This window comes from Balaenoptera acutorostrata, chromosome 16 (assembly GCF_949987535.1).
Source record: "Balaenoptera acutorostrata chromosome 16, mBalAcu1.1, whole genome shotgun sequence".
NCBI classification, from domain to species: Eukaryota; Metazoa; Chordata; class Mammalia; order Artiodactyla; family Balaenopteridae; genus Balaenoptera; species Balaenoptera acutorostrata.
The window spans coordinates 14,464,962-14,491,125 of NC_080079.1; the positions used below are offsets into that span (position 1 = coordinate 14,464,962).

The window sequence follows — 26,164 nt, forward strand, 5'->3', positions numbered from 1 at the left end:
TTAGCATGGTTTCAGGATCTGGGCAATATTAGGTCCTACAAGGTTCTAGCTACAGAAGGCAGATCTGAAAAATTTAAAGGGGAAAAAAGAGGATATTAATATGATTCCAGGGTAGGTGGGGTGGAAGACATAGGTAGGTCTTCTAATTTAATGAGTAGTAACTATTTTATAAACACTTTCACAAATATAGTATTGGTTTCTTAAATAATTTTTATTTCCTTTAATTGCAAACTTTCAAGGGCACAAATTTTTATACTATTTTCAAATTTCAAATTATATATGGGTTTTAAATGTCATTTGTAAAGTTTAAACTATGTTTGAAAGTACAGAGGAAAAAGTAAGACTTACTCATATCCATATTTTCCAGATATATCTATCACCATTTCTGCTCCCAGCTTATTCTGAGAATGTTCAAATGAAAGTTCCTTCCAAATGAACTCAATACTTGCAATGTTTCCAATGTTAATGTCTGCATCAATTAAATTTGTATAAGTCATGCCTGGTTTCAGTGTTCCACTGTAAAGAGAAAAATAAAACTCATAAGCTTGCACTGGGTATTCACAATGCTGAAGTTGAAGACAACATCTGTGTGTACCATGGAAGAGAACGTTTCATTTCCTGGCATTTGCTTATAGGAGATTTATTCTTTCCATTCACTTTGGTCAGCCTCTCAGAATAGCATGAGTCTGAAGCTTGAAAAAAGGGTGAGGTAAATGGGAAGCTTGACTAGGTGATTTTTAGGGGAGGAGTACTCCATAATAAAAGATCTGGTCTTGGCTCTGTGGCATCAGAAACTAGATTTTACTGACACCAGGAAATGATTAAACTACCAATGATAGACTAAATTCACACAAAACTCATATAAGAACTAGAAGCCTGTTTATCAGCTCACAATGGTGAAATGCTTCCTTTTTATTAACCAAAATGTTCTCCTACCCTTTCCCTGGTACCTTCTTCATCTGTATGAAAGAATTGGGTAACCAAACTAATGATAAAAAAGATATTTTGGTGAGTGTGGAAATAGAGCAGAGAGAAGTAGATTGTCTTGAGACATAAGGCATATTTTATGCACGCCAAAATTAGACCAGATGAGATTTCTTTATTGCTGCTATTTCCTTATTCCTTTGTTAATGTATTGTCTGTCTCCTCTAACTGGAAGGTAGGCTCCATGAGGAGTCAAAGGCTCCTACCTTTGACTGTCCCAGCATATATCATATATCTGTGGGTACTACTTAGAGAGCTTATTAGAAATTTGGCAATTTATATAAATGTCTTAATTTGCATGGAATCTATAAAAATAAAAGAGATCTACCCAAATTTGTATAACATTAATGGACTGGATTAAAAATATATTTTGTTTCCTGTCAATTTTTTCCCCCTTGTTTTATTATTTAGATCTGTATTTTCATGTTATCATTTCCTAATGTTTTCTGCTTGTAGCTGGAACTGTAGATATTATGATTTCTATTTTATATTTGGAAAATATATAGTAAAAAGAAAAGTTAACTATAACAAGATAGCTGGTGGTATTGTAGGAAAAGAAAAGACTGAGCCTTACTGAGCCAGACGAACACGAGAACTGAGTGCAGCACTGTTACCTGCCAGGTCCTCGTCCTTACCTGCCTGACAACCCCAAACTCCCCTGTCTTCTCTGTTGTTCCACCTACACGGAGAAATATGCTTCCTTGAGTGGCATTGTTTCCATCAAGTTTGACAGACAATTTGTGCCTCCAACCTGGAAATAAAGAGAAAGAAGGGTTAAAAATGCATGGAAAGCATGACATCCTGGCTACTTTAATGTAAATACAACTTTCAAGGTTAAAGTGGAACAGGGCTGTTCACGTCCATGAAAAAATACAACTTTATATAGCTTGAGTGAATTTGGTGAGAAATTATATTTTAAAAAACATAAACATTCACATTTTGATTTTGTAAATGTAAATAGCTTAACAATATTTTTTAAAGAAAATTCTTTAATTTTCCAGACATTTTTATAACTTTAAGAAAATGTGTGGTTTCTCATCCATTAAATTTGTATTCTGTGGCATGTATGCTTTCTGTAGCCAAGTTTTAATTTGCCATAGTTTGACAACTAATCGAGAAAAAAATCTAGAAAACCTATTGAGCAATAAGGTCTGTGCTTTTAAAATGACTTAGAGGCAAAGTAAACTGTCCCTTCCTCTCCTGCAGGGCTATGTACTAGGAATGCCCAGCCAATACAGGTCTGGGTCAGCACAAAGCCTGTCAATAGGATAAATCCCTTGCAAATGGTCAAGTGTAACTTAAAAACATCTAGAGTTAAATAGATCATTTATTCTGAATTCTGAAATTGTTGTATGCTTAATAACACAGAAAAAAATGCAATTCTTCATAAAATTGTCTGAAAAGCCTCTGAAAGGGGAAAAATTTTACTAGAGAGAATTTTCAAACTGTGAGTTAATCATTGCCAAAGAGCTCCCTTTCCCTCCCCAGCCCATTCCACTGCAGTATGGCTCCCACTGTCACCTCTCCATTGAAATCCCAAAATCAGCAATGACGGAATTGGTGGCTCACCCCTAGAGCCCCTTTGGACCCCTGTCTCATCTGACCTTTCAGCATATTTGGTGCAGTGAATCCCTCCCTTCCTCATCATCTTTCTTGCCCTAGCTCCCACACAGCTTTATATTTTCTCTCTATTCATTCCTCAGTCTCCTTCACAGGGGCCTCTTTCTCTGCTCTCTTTCTTCTCATTTGACACAGTCTTCTTGGGTAATTACATCGTCCACTTTCATAGCTTAGATTACTGCCTAAATGCTTAAATCTGTAACTGTAGACCACATCTCCAGAGGCCGAGACCCATATCTAACTGTACACGCCCAAGTCCTAAGGGCATCTCAGACCTAACATGTTAGAAACTGAGCCATCAACTTACTCCAAACCAGCCCCTCTGCCTGTGTTACCAAGTTCAGCGAATGGCACACCATCCACCCAGCTACAATCATCCTTGACTTCCCCATTTTCTGCATCCCTCAAATCCATTCACCCAGTTCCTTTTTGCTTCTACCTGTCCAAAGATAAAGCCCAAACCTCCCACATGGAGCACAATTTCATTATTTGATCCAATTTACCTCTCCCACCTTGTCTCGTGTTACCTTCCTCCTGGCCTCTACAATCCAAGCAGGGGGATCTTCTTTCAGTTCCAGCTCTCTCTTACCTCCAGGCATTTTCATATGCAGTTCCTTCTACCTGGAATACTCCATTTCCTTCTCCCTCTTACTCACTCTTCAGGAGTCAGCTTGGAAATCACCTCCCCTCAGAGGGCTCCCCTGATCTGGTTGCAGAAGTTCCTCCTTTGAACATCTCCCAAAAGAAAGTTTATTACTCAGGATTGAAACTGATTTTTTTTTTTTTTTTTTGCTTTCACCCTGGCCTAAGCTCACTGTATTGTTCTTCACTGCATTGTTCTTCACTGCATCCTCGGAGTCTGGCCCAATGCCCACTTATTTAGTAGACACTCAGTAAAAACTGTTGAATTTTTAAAGATAAGTGCCTTAAAGCATTACAATAAAATTCAGCTACAATACTTACGGGCAAATGGGGAAAGAGTCCCTGTGTTTAAAAAATAATACGATCTATTAGACTTCATTTTTTTGAGGTGAAATCTATCAGCAAAATGACCCATCGTTGGGCAACCTTCCTTGCGACAATGGAAGCAATTTCCCTGGTGACAGAAAATAAGAGGTAATCAGAAATGTTCACCTTCAATAAACTCAGGATGTATTATTAAACTATCAGAAATGTTTGGAATCTAAATAAAGTATATATGCATTTAAAAATGACTAAGTTGCCTAACAGACCACCCTGCCTGTTTGCAAAAACAAAACTTAATAATACAAAAACAATTGAGGGAAAAGAAAAAGGGCCTGTTAGAAAAATTAGTAAATGATATGAATAAACAATCCACAGAAGACGAAACTCAAATAGTCAATAACTATGTAAAAAGATACTCAATCATACTAGTTGTCAGGAACGTGCTAATTAAAGCAACATACAATTTCGTACTCAGCAGATTCACGAAAATTAAGACAATCGGCAAAACCAAGCATGGGTAAGACATGGAGTGGGGAATTCTCATTTGCTTCTTATGGGAATATAAATTAACAGACATTGCAGACAGACATTTGGTAATGTCCAATAAAGATGGAAATGCACATAATGCTTTGACAATTTCACTTCTATTATATGTCATAAAGAAACTTCTACACAAGCACATAAGGCAATATGCAAAGGGGTTCATTGCAAAATTGCTTTTAATAACAAAAATTGCAAATAACCAAAATGCACATTAGTAGGGGAATGAATAAATAAATTGTGGCCGATTCCTACAAAATAAATACAATAGGTCTATAAACATCAATGTAGATCTTAAATTTATAAAATTTAATTTAAAAACAAATTCAGAAAGATACTTACAGTATGATACTATTTATATGATACATGTATATTGATTTGCTTCAAAGTCTGCCTTAGGGAAGGGCATTAAGGAAATGTAAGGTACTTCAATTTTATCTGTATGTTTTAAAATCTAAAGCAAAACTAACAAAACATTAACTTAAAAAAATCTGGGTAGCAGTGTTGGAGTATTTTCTATTTTAGGTTTTGAACTTTTAGATTTTTAAACTATGGACACTTAGGCTAGGACTATAGTAAAGCACCCCATTTAAAACTCCATTTTTAATGAATAAAAATACTAACAACATAACAAGGGCTCATATTTATGGAGTGCTTACCATGTGCAAGGCACTGTTTGAAGCACTTTATATGCATTTAGGTCAATTAATCGTTACAAAGTCCCTTATTATTATAATGCTTTTAGTTTCCTTATTTAGCAGATCAGGAAACTAAAGCCCAGAGAAGTAAACAATTTGTCCAATGTTGCATGTCTATCAAGTGATGGAGCAAGAATGTGAATCAGACAGCCTGGCACTAAAACCCCTCCTTATTTTATTTTATTTATTTTTTTAAAATGTCATCTCATTTTTTATGACTGTTGGGTTAAAGTACAATAAAACATGTCAAGGAAATTGACTTGATGTTCTCTAGTTTGTTGCCATAATTAGCATCCATGTGGCACAGGAGCCTATGGTTCTCCAGTTTAGCAGATTGAACCCCACTAACTCTGAATCCACTGTGACTCTGAGAACCTGCTTCCTTCCACCTGCCTTTGGTGTAGTAAATGTCAGGATCCATTTAGCCATTCAGAGCAGCATCTGGAGCTTGAAGAAGGTTTTGAGGAAGTGCCAATGGTTGGACGGCAAGCTTTCCAAGAACAGCAGTTCACCAGCCACGATATGAGTAAGGACAACTTGCTCAGGAAACTGAGAAGACAGCCTGAGGGCTCACTCACCTTGCCCTGTAAAAGGAGGGAAACGCTTAGTCCTGTCCCAACACTGTACTTATTCACACAATGCTATTACTTACAACACACTTCGGCTGGAAACCCCACATTTTTCTTCCCTGATAAAACAGGGGGTAGGTCTCTAAAGCACAAGCAGGAAAATCTTTCCACCTCCCACTACAAAATAGATTTTCTTTCTCCTTTTCATAATGATAACCAAATGAAAAATATGTTCAGCTCAGATCTGGTACCACGTGCTTTATGACTCAAGCAAAATCAGATTGGTATTTTGTAATGTATTGATCTGCATGGAGCTCCTGTGAGCTATCTACACCTCAGTTCTTTTCTGTATAAATAATTAAATTTTAATAAAAATAATTTTCATGTTCCAAGTAAATGGCAATATGTTTCATTGTAGCTATTGATTGGTTCAGGCTTCTCGGGGTATCTTTGAGGATGACATTTAAAATATATACACACAAAAATTTTTGCCCTTTTAGATAGCAGCATCTAATTATGGCATAACAAATAGCCAAAAAAGCAAAATTGGATATAATTCAAAAGAGCCAAAACAACCAGAATACAAATAGTTGGTTTAGTTATTTAAGCCCTCCAGCAACCCCAGTTACTGTTCAGCACTCAGCACAGAAAGAATCTATTAGTTCCCAAAATGGCAGATGCATTTTTTTGCTACATACTCAATGCTCTAATTTTTAGTTGGCTGATCATGCTTCAAAAAATGACTTGCTAATTAAATTACACTGCAAAACGTTTTACTTACTGCTTTGAAAGATTTGTAGGATCTACAAGGATAAGCAATAAATGCATCGGGATTGAGAATGCTTTCAGCATAAAAGCAATGACTTCGGGCATGGTTGCAATCAAAGAAGGAAAACACTTCTGTGAAAACAATTTCCAATTAACTGGTAGCAATGAACTGATTAACTGATAGTATGAACCATTTCTTAGAAAAAGTAATTTTAAATGATAGTTTTTTGGCTTGGGTCTAGGTCACCAGACCTTGTGTGTAAGCTTGGATATTCCACATTTATCAATATTACATATCATTTTCTTGTACATAAGAATTCTTCGTGTGACTCTAAAGGGACATTCAAGGAGGATAAGTAAACAAATGCAAATGTAGGTGACTGTGCTCTGACACTAATATCCCCAACACTTCCCAGACCTCGGATGCAAGCACTTAGAGCTTTGAGTACCATTGTGCACATAGCATCTCCGCCTTAGACCAGTTAATTCTCTGTCTCCCTGTTTCTGCAGGAATGACTGAACTCCCTCCTATTCAGTCACAGAACAGCCAGCAAGGTTAAGCAGTGCACACCTTCAGCTGAGCTTCCAGGTGAGACAGGTGGGAGGTATTGTAAAGAATGCTACAGACAAATTAGTTTTGCCATTGTCAGGCAGAACATTACTGCCACTAATAGGATTATTGCAATAATACATAAAGGTTCTAAGTACATTTGTGCATTCTCAAGTTATCATAGAATTCCAGTCATTTATACTCTCTTTTCCTTACATAAAAACATTTTTACTCTTTGACATGGACTATTCTTCCAATGACCTACCCAGCTTGGCTGACTTTTGAGAAACCAGATTTTGGTTTTAGTGTATGTGGTAAATCACTTATCTATAATTGTGGCCTCCAAAGAATCACTCCTTCCTAGGTCCTCACCCCTTTGCAATATCATGTTACTATTCTTCCCTTCAGGAGATGGAGTTGTTTTTGTTTTTGTTTTTTCCCTTCTGGGTTGGGGTTACAGGCTAGTCTTGTGACTTCTTTGACCAGTAGGAACTGACACTGTGCAAGTTCCAGGGCCTTGGTCTTCAGAGACCTTCCAGCATCTACTCTTACTCTCTTGGAACCCAGCCTCCATGTTAAGAAATTCAAGTTAACTGGCTGGGGAGAGAAGCTCTGAAGGATAACAGACCACTTAGAGAGGAGAGCTAGTACCAAGACCCCAGACATGGAAGGCCATCTTGGACCTTCCCACTCAGCTTAGCCCAGCCCAGCTTCCAGCTGGATGCAATCACATGCATTCGCCCAATGGACACATCACAAAGCAGAATCTCGGCAGAACTCTGCCTGCATCTTGAGGCTTAGAATCATGGGCAATAAAACCATTATTCTCTTAAGCCACTATGGTTCATTATGCAATAGATAACTGAGACAGCATAATTTCAGAAATGCAACATAGCAGAGATAAAGAATTGGCATCATTTTTAAAAAGGAGGACTTCTCTTACATCAGGTTTCTTTACATACAGATTTATATTCATAATTAATTGTGATTTAGACAAGACGGTTCATTAGAATATTGGGAGCTATGAATTTTAAAAGTAAATGGTTTCTTAGTAATAAATATAATGTAACATAGAATATCTTGAAGCTTAAACATGAATGATAAATGTGCTTTTAGGGCTTCCCTGGTGGCGCAGTGGTTGAGAGTCTGCCTGCTAATGCAGGGGACACGGGTTCGAGCCCTGGTCTGGGAAGATCCCACATGCCACGGAGCAGCTGGGCCCGTGAGCCACAACTACTGAGCCTGCGCGTCTGGAGCCTGTGCCCCGCAACGGGAGGGGCTGCTATAGTGAGAGGCCCGCGCACCGCGATGAAGAGCGGTCCCTGCACCGCGATGAAGAGTGGCCCCCACTTGCCGTAACTAGAGAAAGCCCTCGCATGAACCGAAGACCCAACACAGCCAAAAATAAAGAAATAAATAAATAAAGTAGCTATAAAATTAAAAAAAAAATACAATTATTAAAAAAAAAAAAATGTGCTTTTAATCCAATAAAGTTGTAGGAATTATATCTCAAAATGATAGCTTATGATAAATGTATGTTTTATTTGAATTCATTCTTTTACAGAATTTCAAGTGCTCAGTATATAACACTTAATATAGTTATGTAAAGGAGTCTTATGATCTATATTTTATCCTAATAGAACTAATTTTAAATCATAATATGGCAAATAGTGAGAGAGATAAGTTTTATAATAGGCCTTTTTTGAATGAATTTCACTTACCTGCACTAGGTAGAATTGGCTTTTAATTCTCATTTTGAGTATCTGTAGTTTCACCAGTTTTTTTTTTAAGTAGTCATTGCAAACAGATATTTCTAATTACATTTACTCTTTCAGAACAGCTATTAAAACTTCATAACTTATCTCTAGTGAAGAGGAAATTCAAGTTACTCTCAATGTCACGATCTGTGTATCTTTCCTCTACAACAGCCAAATGGAAGATAAAATAATTACATCATCTAGCTATTCTGACCACATGGGATCAGGTGATGGGATATTTAGAATCATCCAGGTATTTATTATGTCATCATATGTTATATTACTGTGCATTATTATATATTATGTATGATATATTTCATTATTTACATGATGATGATGTGTAGAGATAGGGAGGAATGGAACTCCCAAATAATAACTTTTTGGTGTCTTATAACTAAGTGCCTTATAGATATTATTATTATTATTGGAAACCACTTTAAAAGGTTAAATATTATTTGTTTAATTTGTGATTAATTTAATTTGTGACTCAGAGTGATTCTGTTAAAAGGCAAGTCAAACCATGTCCCTCTCTGCTCAAAATCCTCCCATGGCTCCCCTCTCACTTGAGTAAAAGCTGAAGTCTTTACTACAGTCCATAGGTGCTGTATTATCTCCCTCTGCCCTGTTCCTTCTCTAACTTAATGTCCTACTACTCTCCTGTCTTTCACTTCATTTCAGCCACAATAGGCTCCTCACTGCCATGAACTTCACAGGCTCCTGCCCCAGGCCCTTTGCATTTGCTATACCCACCCCTCAGCCTGGAAGGCCTAACTGGCTAACTCCTTCAGGTCATCTTTTCAGTAAGGACCTCCTGGCCACCTTATCAAAAATCTCCTTCCCCTACGTCACCCCCACTGTCATCAACGCATCATATTCCCATTACATGCTTTGTTTTGTCTCTTAGCACTTATTCTATTTTTGTTTTTCTAGCAAATTAGAATATTAGCTCCATCAGGGAGGGACTTCTGTCTTTTGTATGCATTCCTACATCTGCTATTCCTAGAATAATGCTTGGCACATAGTAAGCACTCAATACATATTTGTTGGATGAAGACATCCTCCTTGTTCCTACTGAGTGAGCACAACATGTTAGACATTCTGTTAGACCCTGGGGTTGCCAAGGTAACTAAGACATGGACCCTGACCTTGCAGATCTCACAACTGCTGGGAACTTCATACATGCAACTGTGTTTTGGGCTAAAATATATTTTTATATTATATTATATACAAAAGGATATGGATTCTATCCAAGCAGGGAGCTCACTGAATTTATAACAGCAGTCCTCATATTTTAGAAAGTATTTAGCTTCCCTGTAAATGTTGAGATCAAATTTAAATAAAGGTGTAATTAAATCTTCACATCCTGGCATGTGCTTCCCTCCATTTGGGTAAAAGTCAAGGTGACCACAAGCATTTATAGTTCCAACACCTGAAATTTTAAAAACCAGTATAAACGCTTCTAAAATTCTCCTCCATGTTTCAGTGTAGTTTCAGTTTGTGTTAAAAACTTACCAAGCTCGAAGAGGAAGCGAACTTCATTTGTATGAATAACATCAACAGAGTCGGCATCTGAGGGGTCCAGCCTGACTTCATTTGGAGTGTTGTGGAAACCCGGCCCAGTTGGGTCCAACCCTAGGAAAAAGCATAATGTGTATTAAACTAAGACATACAAAAGTACATTGATAGTACATGGATAGTGTTGTTATTTTGGAAGGATAGATGGTGAATGCAAGGTATTCTTTCTTATATGATTTATGTAGGTCAAACACCACTCAGCATGAGGGACAGATACATAAACTGTAGGGTCTGTTTACATTTATAAATGCACGGTCTGTATATACTGCAATGTCAGATTCCTACACACAAGTGAGGCTGTGTCTAGACAATGCCAAAATAGCTAACGAAGTCAGACAAGTCAAGGTGGCTATTCTAGGATCTGTACATGGAATACCATACATATAACTAAGGTTATGGATTGTAGACCATCTTAAAAGCAACATTTATATGTAAAAATATAAAAATAAAAGATGAGAGCTCTTCAAAATGTAAAGATGGATCTCAAAGCAACACAGTTAAAATACTAGAATCATAGTCCTCAGCTAAGGCTCACTTAGTTCCATTCATTATATGACAAACAAAAGCCTGATGCCCAGGGACGTGAAGGGACTTGACAAGGCCAGCATATGTTAGGTGCAAAATGGACCAGGAGCCTGGTGGCCAGACTCTCAACCCATTGTCTGCTGTTCAAATGTCTACTAAAACAAAGGTAAAATAGCTAGGGTCTTTAAAATGTTATGATCATTCACATAACTCCTCATTTACACATTTGACAATTATTTATCAAGCACTTACTATGTGCCAGGAACAGGGTTCAGCACCTGGGTACAAGGAGTAAGGTCTAGCCTTGTCCTCAAGGAGCTTTCTGTTTGGTGGGGAAGGCACTACAATGCAGTGTGCTCAATGCTGAGACAGGTGAGCCCAGGTGTTATGCAAGTACAGAGAAGCAACATGTAACCCAATATTGGGAAACTAGGACTTGCGTCTGCTGGAGATGAGAAATACAAGCAGAGATGTGAGGGAATAGAAGGCCAGCCAGGGTGAAGATGGGATCAGCAGCATCCTGGGAAGAGGATAGAGAATATATGTGACCAACAGGCGAGACGGTTAACCACATTTGGGAAACTGTAACTAGCTTTCAAGGGCTGGTGTGTAGAGTTTTAGAATTTGGTGAAAGATGGAGATAGCATTTTAAGCAGGAGCCAGATGTAACCTGAGCCACGATGAGTTTGGACATGACCTGGTTGTCGATGGGCAGCTCTTACAAGTTTGCAGAAGGGAAGATTTACGGTCAGATTTGTATTTTAGCAAAGTCTCTTTGCTGCTCAGTGGAGACTGGGTCCCAGAGTGGAGAGGACTCAGAGCTGAGCTGCAGCTGACCCTTGGGAAAATGCTGCATGAGTGAGAAATGAAAGTGCCACAGTTGTGGGGTGTGTATTACCTCAGCACAACAGCCTGTCATACGATTCAGGTTTTGTTTCTATTTTTCTGGTTAATATAAGCATGGAGAGAGAAATGACAGAATGAGAAGAGGAGAGGAGAGAAGAGGGGGCCTAGGATAGAACCTTGAAGAATACCAACGAGTAAGGGAAGGCGAAAGAAAAGGCACCTGCAAGGGAGCCTGGAAAGAAGCTGTCAGACAAGAACAAAGACAACCAAGAAGATGGGGAACCACAGGAGCCAAGAGGAGAGGGTGTTCCAACAGCACAGAGGGGCCAGCGGGTCAAATTCTGCAGAGGGGCCAAGGAAGATAAAGATGGGGAAGGTCTGGGAGAGTCCCACTAAAAAGTCAGAGTGCAGGGAAGGGATACAATTAAGTATCATCCTCAAAACCCTAATTCATAGGGTTCACTCTGCAACTTGTTTTTAGACTTAACAGTGTATCCAGGGGCAATATTCAAAATTTTCACAACTGCAATGGCATTGGCCTTAAACAAACCAGTTCAGCATTGCCAGCTATGCTGGGTGAGCAGGACCAGCATCAGGGCTCTACCTCATTCTGTGTATTAGTTGGTATGGAACTGCAAAGCATGGAATGCGTCATAATTCAGTCAACCATCCCCGACAGGTGGACGATCACAGCTTCCATTCCTTTGCCACCACAGATAACTCCACGGTGAACACCCTTGAACGTGGATTTACACACTCACACTTTGGAAGCATTTCAGGTTTTGGTTTGGGGGAGTTACATTTTCTCCTGTCTTACATTTGCTTCTGTGACTTCCTTTGGCATTCAGATACTTGACATTTTGTGCATAAACAAATATGTAAACAAACCCAAGGCCCATCTGCAGGGCTGACTTACCAGTTATCCTTCCAAGGCCTGGTGTCCTTGACCCAGCTTCCCCAGCCAGATAAGCTCCCAAGCTGTGGCCAATCAAATGCACTTTAGAAGGGGAATATCCAAATATTTTCTGATAGGATTTTTTCAAAGGAAAACAGAACAACTATTTTTAAAAGAGCAGGTAGAATGGTTGAAATTGGCTTAAAATGAAAAAGGAGCTGACATGTTTCTCCCTCTCACACCCCGGATGGGGACTGGTAAAGTGACAAAGCGACCCCATGTTCACCTCCATCCTTATCCAGCTGAAGCAGAGAGCATCAGGCGGGCTGGAGGAATGCCTTCTGTCAGAGTTCTTCTCCCTGTGCTGAGGGGCCTCACAGTCCTCGGGAACAGGAAGGAGAACAGCCCAGTGACCATGTCTGTGGCTTCCAGCCCGTGCCCATCCCTCCTGAGACCCAACCCATCCAGCACGCCCCCAACACAGGTCAAAGGCAGCTCACGCCCATGCTATTATCCACCTTGCCTGTGTCTGTCTTCTCCACTTTAAGGCAACTCTAGCAAATGTCTGGGATGACTTTGGCCTTAAGAAAAAATTTTTAAGACTATTCACAATGAGACTATGTGGCCTGAGAGTTTACACACACACACACACACACACACACACACACAAGCACAATCAACTTAATGGGGAACAAAGGAGCAAACATTTTTAGTGTCAGCAGTTTCAGGCTCTCTTCATAATAGTGAAAATCATGCAGTTGCCTTCACTTGGATAAATCTGTCATTTGATCAAATCTTCTATTTATTTTTTCACCAGTAATGACAGTATTATGTGCTGCATTATGAAGAGTACTTTTACATGTGAATGGTTGCCCCAATGGCTCCTGTCGTTAGGGGGCCCTGTCCTCCACTGCTGACACCATTGAAAATCTCTGCTTGCTTTCTTATCTTTCCCTACAGACTGTGTCTGATATTGGTTCTCACCCTCCTCCCCTTCAGCTTTCTCCTCCTCCTTCCCCATCTACCTGCAACCCTATTCCAGGCACCTGCTTGCCGCAGGGCCAAGCCTAGTGTCTTGTGATAAAATGACAGAAAAGGGGGCAGGGAAGAGACTCCTACCTGTTCCTTAGCTGCTCCTTCTGCAGGTCTGGCTCCTGAGTTACTCTCGGGGGCTCCAGGCTCCCTCAGCCTAGACCTTCTCCTGCTCTTCACCTTGGGCTTCCAAGGGGGTGAACAATTCACTGAACATTAAAGTCAGCCAACACTTTCCTCTTCAGTTCAGCAAAATCTCCTCCCAGCTTCCTACAAGCCACTCCTATTTATTTCCTGGACCCTTAAGAGCCTGCAGTTCAGGCCCCAAGATCAAGGAAGAAATTCACAAAAGCTTAGGACTGGTTTTTCTCTGAAGAGGCGATGAATCTGATTTTATCCTTTGTGGACAAAGACTCACTCTAAGTTCCTCCTTGTACTCTAGTCTCCCCTGACAGAGTGGGAAGAGTAGACAGAGAAGTGGGGTGCAGACAGAGAAGTGGGGTGCAGATGGAGAAGTGGGTGCAGATAGAGAAGTGGGGGGCAGATAAAGTGGGGTGCAGATAGAGAAGTGGGTGCAGATAGAGAAGTGGGGGGCAGATAAATTGGGGTGCAGATAGAGAAGTGGGGGCAGAGGAAGGTGAGTATCTGGCTCCCCGACCCTTCTCCAGGCTGTTTTCTAACTGGGCTCAGTGTTCTACACCACCTTCCCTGACCCACCATCTAAGTGAGCTGCTACCCCTGTTACTCCCCCTCCCGTTGCCTTGGAATTCTCCACAGCACTGTTTCCACACGTGGCCAGAGCAGAAACTCTGTCTCACTCACCATGTGTCTTCAGTGCCTGGAACAGAGCCGGGACCACAGCAAGTGCAGAGTGAAATAGTTGTTGGATGGAAGGAGTGAACTCTCCTTAAGAATCTGAAAGCGTCATAAATCTTTAGATTTTACTTCACTGCATTTCATGGTGTGAAATTACTTTCTATTACGGTAGAGCATCTGGAGATTTATAAACATCTCAAAGTATATCCCTCATAAATAGCAAAGTCTATTTTATTCTTTTAGAAAACGTGTAGGTTAAAGGGTCATGCCTGGACTGGCCCATGGACCTAATTCACTGCCATAGAACCCAGTTTCTGTTGGAAAATGCACTTCACATTCTACACAGATAGCATCCATAAGGCAGAAACAGTTTCTTCTCTGTCATTAAGGATAGGTTTACAGTGTGATGAAAATGAACAGAGGTGGTCCTACCCGCTGACTATGGCAGTAAGCTTGAGGGGTAGGGAAGGATTTGGTGAGGCGCCTGTGAAGGGACACTGCCACCAAGTGGCACTTTGTAGAACTACAGGCACTTCTTTCACAAGAAGTAACTTCCCTCTTTGGCTATCATACACCAATGCTTATTATTTGACATGTTCAGTATATGTGTAAACTAATAAAAAAGAACATAGAATTACCCCCAAATTCTTGGTGTTATGATACAAAGTCAGTTAAATATAATTTTAAAAAATCAACAGTTCTTACCACAAGGACATCAATAACACAAGCCACCTCAGCACCAACAACGCGGAGATTGTTTACGGCGTGGATATATTGCAGCAAACCATTAATCCAGTCTAAATTAATGCAGTTCACATCTTCTACTTTTAGGAACACCTAAAAAGATTTATTGTAAGTATTAAAAAGTAAGAATTAAAGAAAACCAAGGTGCCTGAACAACTGATTTCACAATAAGAAATAACATTTGCAGGTATTGAGAACCTACTACATGCTAGGCCCTGTCCTAACACTTTTACATATATCAACTTAATACTCATTTAAAGAGAAGGAAACCTAGGCACAGATAGGTTAATTAAGTTGCCCATGACCACAGAGCTAGTAAATAGAACCATGATATGATTTCAGACAGCCCGACCTTACCACAGTATACACACTTACTACATTAGCAGTCTATTAACCTTGGTATAAGAGAGGAAAATTAATTTCATGGAGTGAACTTGGAAATGTTTTCCTTAAATTAAATGAGAAATTTATCATACCACTCAATCTTTTGTCAAAGATGAGAATTTACCAAAGAATAATTATAAAAATCTTCCATCATAATCTGTGTGATTCATAATAAGTGAAAATAAATGGGAAATGGGTAATTCATTTGAGGCCTTGGGACATGGACAATGTGAATAACTGAATGGAGAATTTCCATGAATACATTAGTACCTTGCAAAGTACATTCACATTAAACATAAAGCTTTCATACTAGTGTAAAGAAGCGTTTATTCACATCATACATTGCACATGTCTTGCTGCCATTGCCATCTGCTTTCCATCCAGGTATGTTGATATGGGTGATCTTGTCTGTTCCGAAGTGTGAGGCTTGGATAGTTAAATAATTAGCTGCACTGATTTCCTGTTTCAGGTGAAAAGAAATTAAGGTAAAATAATTGAAAATTATTTACTATTTAGTAAAATTATTCTAAATTTGCTCAAAAGTCTTCCTCTAAATTTGATTTTAACAGCCTTCTTTAATACCTTTTTATCAAAGAAATAGTTACTGCTACATATTGCAAAAGTACCAAGAGATTATTAATGCATTACAAAGTGCAATATACAAATTTAATCATAAAGGAAATAAACATGTTTGGTTTTGAGGCAATGTTTATAAGACAATGTTGGGTCAGTTTCAATCAGAATTTCAGTAAGCCTTACTTTTGTATAGTATTTTTCAGTTGTCAATATAATTCATGAGAATTACCTTATTGGAGACTTAGAAGCATGCTCCAAAGGTGGCAAAATAGATTGTCCACCACACTTTATGAATGAGGAATAGAGGTTAGACTTTCACCACATGAAATACAACAGCCTATTAAAGATAATTTTATGGGATTATGTTAAATATTGTTTTGTATTTCTTGTACTTTGTTGGATGGTTTTATAACCAAACTCTCAAAGACTTATAGAATGCTATGAATTTAAGTGATTTTGTTATTAAAAGAAAAATTAAAAGTCACAAGTATAAGCAATTCTCTTGAGAAAAAATAAAAGCTCTAATCAGCAAATAGCAACTTTGCCAATGATACTCCTAAACTGAAAAGCAACACATTTAGATACTTATGAAACTGAAACGAAGAGCCTATTACTAGCTACCTGTGTTTAACAGTATATGCAATTAATCATACAACTTACTGACTAAAGTTTCTCCAAGACTGTAAGCAAACGATTATGAGAATCCTAAGTTGGTTTACATGGTAATAATTATAATACAGATAAAACTCATGTCTACCTATGTTGCAGGTACTCTATAGAGTAGCACATTTAACCCTCTCAACACTGTGAGGTAGGTACTAACTTTACAAATTAGGAAGGGGCGTAATGAGAAATCAAGTCACTTGTCCAATAGTACTGCAGCTAATGAGTCCTAGAGAAGGATTCAAACCCACGTGGCCTTTCTCTGAAGTCATGCACTTAACCACTGGGCTTTCAAGCTGTGATCTGATCATACTGACAGGATGCAGAGCAGATGTGGGATTTGTGAGGCAGGTAATAAAATTAATTGTATTGGGGCTTTTTAGGAATCACTTCTCTGCTAAATAATCGAATCCAAGTACAAAGACATTTGTCCATTTGTGTAGCTAAAAGAACCCGATGCTTATTTCAACTCCAGCTGGAGCCCTTTAAACACCTGCTATATTCCTGTTTCTACACCAGAAAAACCAATTTTGGAGAGGCAATTTAGTAGAAAAAGTTTGTCTAGTCTTCCCCTGTCACAAGAACAGTTTGAAGAAGTGGGACCTCGAACAAGAAGCCTCAAAATGGAAATCTGACAAGTATTGTTGGATCCAAGCATCCTCTGTTGTCACAAAAGCCATTAAGGATTTAGTAAAGTAGAAAAGGGAGAAAAAACATTTTTGTTCACTCTACATTCAATCTAACACACCCCTCTAAAATGACACACTAACCTAGAAAGTGGGAAGCTCCAAACAACATCATGGAATCAAAAGAAGCCAACTTGGATTCTGCTGCCACAAGGATGTAAACTAAAAAGGGTGTCAAAAAAGAACATGTTATGCAGAGATAAGGCTGAAGTATTGACGTTTAGCTGGGTGCTGCGGCATTTTCTCTTAACATTCTTATCTTTGAGGGATCATGGAACCTAACTGGCATGAGATCAATCCATTCTACAAGTGCTGACTACTTTCCATGTGATCTCATTTCCAGCGAGTCAAAAATAGTCACCAGTTAGGCATGTTCTAGCCTTGACAAAAATTGCAGGCATAGAAACCACTGTAATTATGCAAGCTATGCATCACAACTAGCAACTGCAATGAGTCACTCCAGGTTAAGCAGTCATGGATTCATGGGAGAAGAAGTTGGTTTTCTTCTTTCAGGAAGGAAACTGAGAAGACCTATGACTCAGAAGACCAAGTTTATTGCAACATGTTTATCCTTGACAATTCCTTAATTGTTTTTCTCATAAACAAAGGTAATCAGATTTATACAGTACAGCATATGGGTTGAGCCTGGGACAATCCTTGCTTTTAGTATCACACCTTGACTCATCCTACAACCTAGCTGTTATTAAAAACCACTTTAACAGCAAACCCTCAGGTGCCTATTGCAAAATTCAGGTACAGATCTGGTTTGTCACACATGATTCTTTCCAAATGGAAGGGAGTGGGGAAGATGTAGAAAACATTGTTTTTATGGCCCCTTTACTAGGAAAGTATTCGGTTTCTGATGTTCTCTTCATTGCACTTAGGGCTCAGCCTTGCTTAAAGACTGGTCTTCATCACCTTCTGTTTTAGTGCCTGTGCTCTACAAAGTTCGAGTGCATGTCTCTGTCCAGAAGGATAAAGGATCAACGAGTCTTATGAGGACTGAGGGTCAAGACCAGGGGATACAGTTACTCCTGAACAGAAAAATATACCCTGAAAGTCCTAAATGGACAGAGGTGCCCCCAAATATTTGTGTTACATTTTTAAAAATTGTGGTAAAATACACATAACATAAAAATTACCATTTTAACCATTTTTAAGGGTGAAATTCACTTGCATTAAGTCATTCACATTGTTGTGCAACACATTGCTGTGTATCCCTCTCCAGAACTTTTTCATCATCTCAGACTGAAACTCTGTACCCATTAAAACATAACCCCCATCACCCCCTCCCACAGCCCCTAGTAACTATTATTCTACTTTCTGTCTCTATGAATTTGACTATTTTTGGTATGTTATATAACTGGAATCATATAATATTTGTCCTTTTGTGTTGGCTTATTCAGTTTAGCAAAATGTTTGCAAGGTTCATGCATGTTGCAGCATCTATCAGAATTTCATTTCCTCTTTAGAGCTGAGTAATATTCTTCTCTTTGCTTTTTGATAGTTATAAAAATCAAACTTTTGATGACACTTTCCTTATAAGTTTCTCTATACCCAAGATAAGGTCTTGTCTTTTCTTCTTTGTTCTAGCTACATCCATCATCTATAGAGCAGATGGTATATTTCAGTAAAGAGCTATGTGTACATATGTATGTGTGAGTCTGATAAGTAGATAGCTATGTCTGCAGGGTGTGAAGGCATAGAGGAAGGCTGTCTTGGCTGGTGAGACTTGCCCTGCATGTGATGGGTCTGATGGAAAGCAAGCCTCAAGGTTATAGATGCAGGTAAAGACTGGAGATGATCTTGCACCGGGGACTGCTCCTTCCCTGGCCCCCTTTCCCACCTGCTCCCTAAATGTAGATGCTCCACCTGGGTCTAGTATCATGCTTTATTCTCTCCCCTGAGATCTCATGCACTCTGAGTTTCAACTATCACCTCTGGGTAAAAGACTTTTGAATGTATTTCTCCAGCTCTGGACTGCCTGCTAAGCTGTAAGACTAAAGCCTTCAATAGTCTGAACAAGCCTCACTTGTCAAAAATTTAACTTTTTCTTTTGCCCTAAATTTTTCAGACAGGAGGGTCCTTTTTCATCCTATCATGCATACATGAAATCTCAGGACAGTTGATGATGTTTAGCATGTCAATTTTCTATTATCATACTCACTCTCATTATCTGGTTCAGGCTAGTTCCCGTGTCTGATCCAAACTGCACTATTGCTTTCTATTCAGTGCTGTCAAATAGAACTTTCTGTGATGATGGAAATATCCTATATTTGCACTGTCCAATACAGTAGCCACTAGCCATGTGTGGCTATTGAGCACTTGAAATGTGGTTGGTGCAGCTGAAGAACTGAATTTTATTTCAAGAGCCACATGTAGCTAGTGACTACAAGCACAGTACTAAAGGGTCTGGCAGTCCCCTCCAGGCTCTTCCAGCTCCAGGCAAGAAAGTACACTGCAGCCAGAGTAAATGTCCTAAAGCCTCTTAAAAACTCACAATGGGTCCTCAATGTGTCCCTGGATAATGTCCAAACTCCCCAGGAAGGAGTTACACAAATTGTCTCTAAACTAGTTTTCTAACTAACTCTACATTTAAGGACTTCCTCTCTGCCTCCAGTCTAACCCAACACGTTGTCATTTATCAAACATGCTCTGTTGTCTCTCTCTTTTGTATGTTTGTTCATACCATTCCCCTGCCTCTGCTTTTGAAAACCCTGCCCATCCTTCAGGACACACCTCAGATCCTCCCCAAAGCCTTTCATTCCCATCCCCACCACCAAGGGAAAGGTAAGCCCTTCCGCACTCTGTTCCCAGAGTCTTTTATTTGTATCTTACATCACAGATCAAAATTTGCATTGCAATAAAGATATTTGTTTACATACCTCATTTCCTCAATATAATAAATTTAAGACACTGTCTTGTTTATTCAATTTAGTACATAATAGGTACTGTTGTTTGTTCAGTCTTACATGTGGAAGGTTCCCAATTAATATATTAACTGAATGAAATAGCAAATTTACCTCATATGAAACACATAATCAGAGCAATCTTTATATTTAAATACTAGGACAAATATGAGAAAAACATCTGGCTCACAATACTAAAAAGAAATATTTTCCTTTAACTCAACAGTTTATGCCAGAATAGGTTAATGTATCTATGTCTTCTATATCGGCAGCTGCATCTTATATTTTAGAACAATCTATGTGTGAAGGCAGCAAGTTAGTTTACCTGATGGACTTTGGGATTATGTCTAGTGTAAAGCAGAAAGCGAGTGTTTATCTTCTCTGGAGATCAGGGTAAACCTGCCATCTTTCTTGACAAAGTCCCAGTCCATGGTATACCATCTTTAAAGCATCCCACCCTTTCATAGCAAACTTCTCCTGCAGCAAAAAGATAGAGTGTTAGTATTATAGGAACCAGGCCCAGAGAAAGGCTATGTTTCCCACTAAGAGGGTTAACTGAAATTAGTCCTTAATTTAAACAAGTCTGATTCAGGGAGATTCTTTTCAAAAAGTGCTCTCCTCTACCCTTCCCTTCCCACCCCTTCTCCATATTATGGCCATGACCGTGTAGATGGCAATTCTGCAGATGAGAGTGTATGGGCTTTAGAATGATACATTCCTGACTTTAATTATTTTACCTTTTTTGAGTCTCAGTTTCCTCCCCTGTAAAATGGAGATAATACCACTTATCTTACAGCCTGGTTATGAAGACTAAATGAACTATTACATAGGACAGCTCTTGTTAACTGGCCTGAGACATAAGATGGGTACTATGTCTTCCCTGAGCTTCTGCCTTCTCTTATTAGACTTAAGCTTTTCATGAAAGGGATATTTGTGTCACCAGAGCCTAGCACCATGCCCAGCACACAGCAGGAGTGCAATAAATGTTTCAGAGAGTACAAGTGAGAGCAAAGTTTCATTTAGTTTTAACCATTTCTTCCTTCTGGAGCTCACTTTACTCATCTCTAAAATGAGAGGTTTGGGGAAAACTAGGTCTTAATCATTTCTTTCATTCACTGGCTCTAATTTATGCTTTCACTATGACCTTACATTTTCATTTTCATTTAATAGCTGAACACAAAAACTAAAAGCTGGTTCTTTCAAAAGATAAACAAAATGGACAAACCTTTAGCTAGACTCACCAAGAAAGAAAGAGAGGACTCAAACAAATAAATCAGAACTGAAAGAGGAGCTATCACTGATATTGCAGAAATACAAAGGATCAAAAGAAGCTACTATGAACAATTATATGCTAGCAAATTGGACAACCTAGAAGAAATGGATAAATTCCTAGGAACACACAACCTATGAAGACTGAATCATGACGAAACAGAAAATCTGAACAGACCAATTACTAAGGAGATTGAATCCGTAATCAAAAAGCTCCCAATAAACAAAGGACCAGATGACTTCACTGGTGAATTCTACCAAACATTCAAAGAAGAATTAATACCAATCCTTCTCAAACTCTTCCAAAAAATAGCAGAGGAGGGAACTCTTTCAAACTCATTTTACAAGGCCAGCATTACCCTGATACCAAAACCAGACAAGGATGCCCACAAGAAAAGAAACTTACAGGCCAATATCCCTGATTAACATAGATGCAAAAATCCTCAACAAAATAGAATTCAAAAATACATTAAAAGGATCATACACATGATCAAGTGGGATTTATTCCAGGGATGAAAAGGTGGTTCCACATCTGCAAATCAGTCAATGTGATACACTACATTAACAAAATAAAGACTAAAAATCATATGATCATCTCAATAGGTGCAGAAAAATCATTTGTTAAAATTCAACATCCATTTATGATTAAAAACTCCCAACAAAATGGGTATAGAGGGAACATACCTCAATATAATAAAGGCCATATATGACAAGCCCACAGCTAACATCATACTCAACAGTGAAAATCTTAATGTTTTTCCTCTTAGATCAGGAACAAGACAATTATGCCCACTCTCACCACCTTTATTCAACATAGTATTGGAAGTCCTAGCCAGGGCAATTAGGCAAGAAAAATAAATAAAAAGTATCCAAATTGGAAGAATAGGGAAGGAGTAAAACTGTCACTGTTTGCAGATGACATGACAGTATATATAAAAAACCCTAAAGAATCCATCAAAAAACTGTTAGAACTAATCAACAAATTTAGTAGAGTTGCAGGATACAAAATTAATATGCAAAAATCAGTTGATTATATACAATAATCAGAAAGAAAAATTAAGAAAACAATACCACTTACAATTGCATTCAAAAGAATAAAGTTTGTAGGAATAAATTTAACCAAAATGCTGAAAGACCTGTACACTGAAAACTCTAAGAAACTGAGGAAAGAAACTGAAGAAGACATGGTAAATGAAAAGATATTCCACATTCATGGATTGGAAGAATTAATATTGTTAAAATTGTCATACTACCCAAAGCAATCTACAGATTCAATGCAATCCCTATCAAAATTACAAAGGATTTTTTCACAGAACTAGAACAAACAATCCAAAAATCTGTATGAAACCACAAAAGATCCAAAATAGCCGAAGCAATCTTGAGAAAGAAGAACAAAGCTGGAGGCAGTCACACTATCTAATTTCAAATTATATTACAAAGCTACAGTAATTAAAACAGTATGTTATTGACATAAAAACAAACACAGAGATCAGTGGAACAGAATAGAGAGTCCAGAAATAAATGAGGCATATATGGTCAATTAATTTATGACAAGCAAGCAAAAAATATACAATGGAAAAAGGACAGTCTCTTTAATAAATGATGTTGGGAAAACTGGACAGCACATGCAAAGAATGAAAGTGGACCACTATCTTATATAAGACAAAATAATTAACTCAAAATGGATTAAAGACTTGAACATAAGACCTGAAACCATAAAACTACTTGAAGAAAACATAGGCGGTAAGCTCCTTGACACAGGTCTTGGTGATGATTCTTTGAATCTGACGTCAAAAGCATATGCAACAAAAACAAAAATAAACAAGTGGGACTACATCAAACTAAAAAGCTTCTGCACAGCAAAGGAAACCATCAACAAAATGAAAAGGCAACCTACTGAATGCAGAAAATATTTGCAAATCATATATCTGCCAAGGGACTAATATCCAAAATACATTAAAAAACTCATACAACTCAATAGCAAAAAAAAAAAATCTGAATAAAAATAGGCAGAAGATCTGAATAGACATTTTTTTTTTAAAAAAGGCATACAGATGGCCAACAGGTACATGAAAAGATGTTATACATCATTAATCATCAGGGAAATACAAATCAAGACCTCAATGAGATACCACCTCACACCTGTTAGAATGGCTATTATCAAAAAGACAAGAAATAACAAGGGTTGGCAAGGATATGGAGAAAAGGGAACACTCATGCGCTGTTGGAGGGAATGTAAATGGGTGCAGCCACTATGGAAAACAGTATGGAGGTTTCTCAAAAAATAAAATATAGAACTGCCATATGATCCAGCAAGTCCACTTCTGGGTATACATCTGAAGAAAATAAGAACACTAACTTGAGAAGACGCATGCACTCCCATGTTCATTAGAGTATTATTTACAATAGCAAAACTGATGAATAGAAATTGTGGTATATATGTTTATACAATGGAATATTATTCATCCATAAATAATGAAATCTTCCAATTTGCAGCAACATGGATGGACCTTGAGGGTATTAAGCTAAATGAAATAAATCAGATAAAGATGATATATCAAGCGCATAGATCAGAGAACAGATTGGTGACTGCCAGAGGCTTGCAGCTGTGGGGGAGGGAGAAACTATTTTTGTGGGGTTTTTTGTTTTGTTTAGATAAATTTTTTAAAAACTTTATTTCGTGCTGTTTTTCAGAGGTATAATCTAACTATAGTTTAATCAATTACAGTTATAATTTAAATTATTCAATTTATTATTATTCAACTTACTGTTATTATTAAATTGATGATATATATTCAATTTATGATTATTTATTGGTATAGGTTAGAGCTATTTGAAGACTTGAATTTGAGGATTCTCTTTCCTCACTTACCAAAAAATATTAAATGAATCTTGATTCTCAAGTCCACTAGATTTTAACTTCACAGTTTTAGGAAAGTTTGCTTTTCTCCATTCCCTAAGAATGAGATTCCACAAAAAGTACAGTGAGAGGATAGGAAATAAAAAATAGTTTTAATCAAAGATATGTTTGTACATTAAAAGAATGTGCAGATGAGCAATAGCACCTGCCCACCCACAAACCCAACCCTCTCCCCAGGGGCAACAACTTAAACACGCCTGCAGTTCCTGTGGTTACCTCCTGTGGTTACCTCTATATAATGTGCTTACACTACCAAGTTTTGATTTATCAACATCAATCACACATGATTTATTAACTTGCTGAAATAATATATGAGGACTTAATCCACCTATTTCCTGAATTATTCAGGGCAAGAAACAGAAACCACGCTAGTTATTTTAACTGTGAGAGTTTAATATGATACATCGTTATTAATCAGGTATTGAAGAACTGAAGACAAAAGGAGTAACTTGCAGGGAGAAGCTACCGGAAGGGCTGGTGGAAGACACAGAAGAGGTGGAGTTATACAAATGTGGAAACTTGCTAGACCCGAGTGGTGTTGGGGGTGTGCAGACTGTACTCCAGAGCTGGTATTCAGGCCCCTGAGGAGGGGTTGCTAGCCGGCTAGGGCTGGGCTTTTTGAGTGGGCACCATGCTTTTGGTTCTGGGAGTATTAGGAAACTGGAACCAGCTGCTGCTTCTGGATGGTTGTTTGTGCTGGACAGAAAAGCCAATGCTGGGAAAGCAGACAGGAACCAGGAGCAAACAGGAAGGAGCACTTCCCTTCTCCTGGAGCCTCAGTGTCCCTCTTGTGTCCCTACTGACAGTGCCTCTCCAGGAATGACTGAAGTGGTGAACCATGTTTGCCATTTCTCAGCGCTGGCAAAGCAAGGGTGGCATGAAGCTGAGGGACAACAGCTCAATAGCCAGCCTGTCCTGCTCTCCACTTTGTCTCAACTCCTCCTCCAATACAGTCAATAACACTGTTTCCAGCTCATTTATTGACTTCCACTGTAAGCCTAAATAGTCATCTTCTAGGTCTTGATCCATACCTCATATTCCTTATAACTTGACTCCATACCTTTGCAAGACAAAGTTTGAAGAGATACTGCCTCTCCCGCTCTTCCTCCCTTCCATCTTCCAAGGTCTGTCAGCTGCACTTTTACTTTCATACTGTCAAGATGGATAACATTCAGACCTCGTTCTATAATCATAATTAAGTCTTCCATGTTTTGTCTGTACACTGACTCCAAAATATTGAAAATCAGTAAACAGAATTTACATTATTATGACTAGATAAATATTTTTTCCTTTCAGAGCCAGCTAACATGCTATAATTACATTTCCTTTTCTGCACTTCCAATGTTCACATACCCATTGCCTTCAAAGGAGAATCTTCAAACCAACTCTCTTTTCTTATACCTGAATTGCTCCAGATCAGCATCATTTTAGCTGGCTCCATATTCAGGTCATGGCTTTTGTGTGTCATTTTTGTTTTCCTGGATTCTCTGGTTGACTTTGTTTCCTCTTGTTGGAAGTGTAAACATGTGTCTTCTTCAATATATCCCTAGTACAGTGTGGCTTCTCAATCAATATTTCTCCTGCCTGGAAACCATTCTCTTTTTCCTCTTGAAGCACGCATACATCCAGTTCTAATTTGAACCAATGATTTCATATTGGATCATGGCTTTCTAATACAACTGTCTTACTTTTCCTAGAATGTCCAGCTGCCTTAATTTTTTTCATTCCTTGGTCCCCCCCCCCCCAACCCTAAATTCTCAACTACATTATTCAGTCTAGGGAAGAGAGTTTGGATTTAGAAGTGAAGATTATAAATATTGCATGTTTTCTATGTTTGTAATTTACCAGGGGTATTGATCATCATGCCCTTTT

The 26,164-nt window shown here is 38.4% G+C and overlaps 1 protein-coding gene across 1 annotated transcript; it reads right to left on the bottom strand.

Moving 5' to 3' along the window:
- Window positions 1–25,733, bottom strand: PNLIPRP3 (pancreatic lipase related protein 3). The gene is given in 14 exon segments (XM_057531419.1): window positions 1–64; window positions 349–516; window positions 1,624–1,735; window positions 3,568–3,700; window positions 6,159–6,274; window positions 9,106–9,109; window positions 9,760–9,881; window positions 9,965–10,084; window positions 12,315–12,423; window positions 14,847–14,978; window positions 15,611–15,633; window positions 15,636–15,729; window positions 20,429–20,580; window positions 25,646–25,733. Coding segments are annotated over 14 exon segments (1,437 nt in total).
- Window positions 25,734–26,164: the final 431 nt, after the last annotated feature.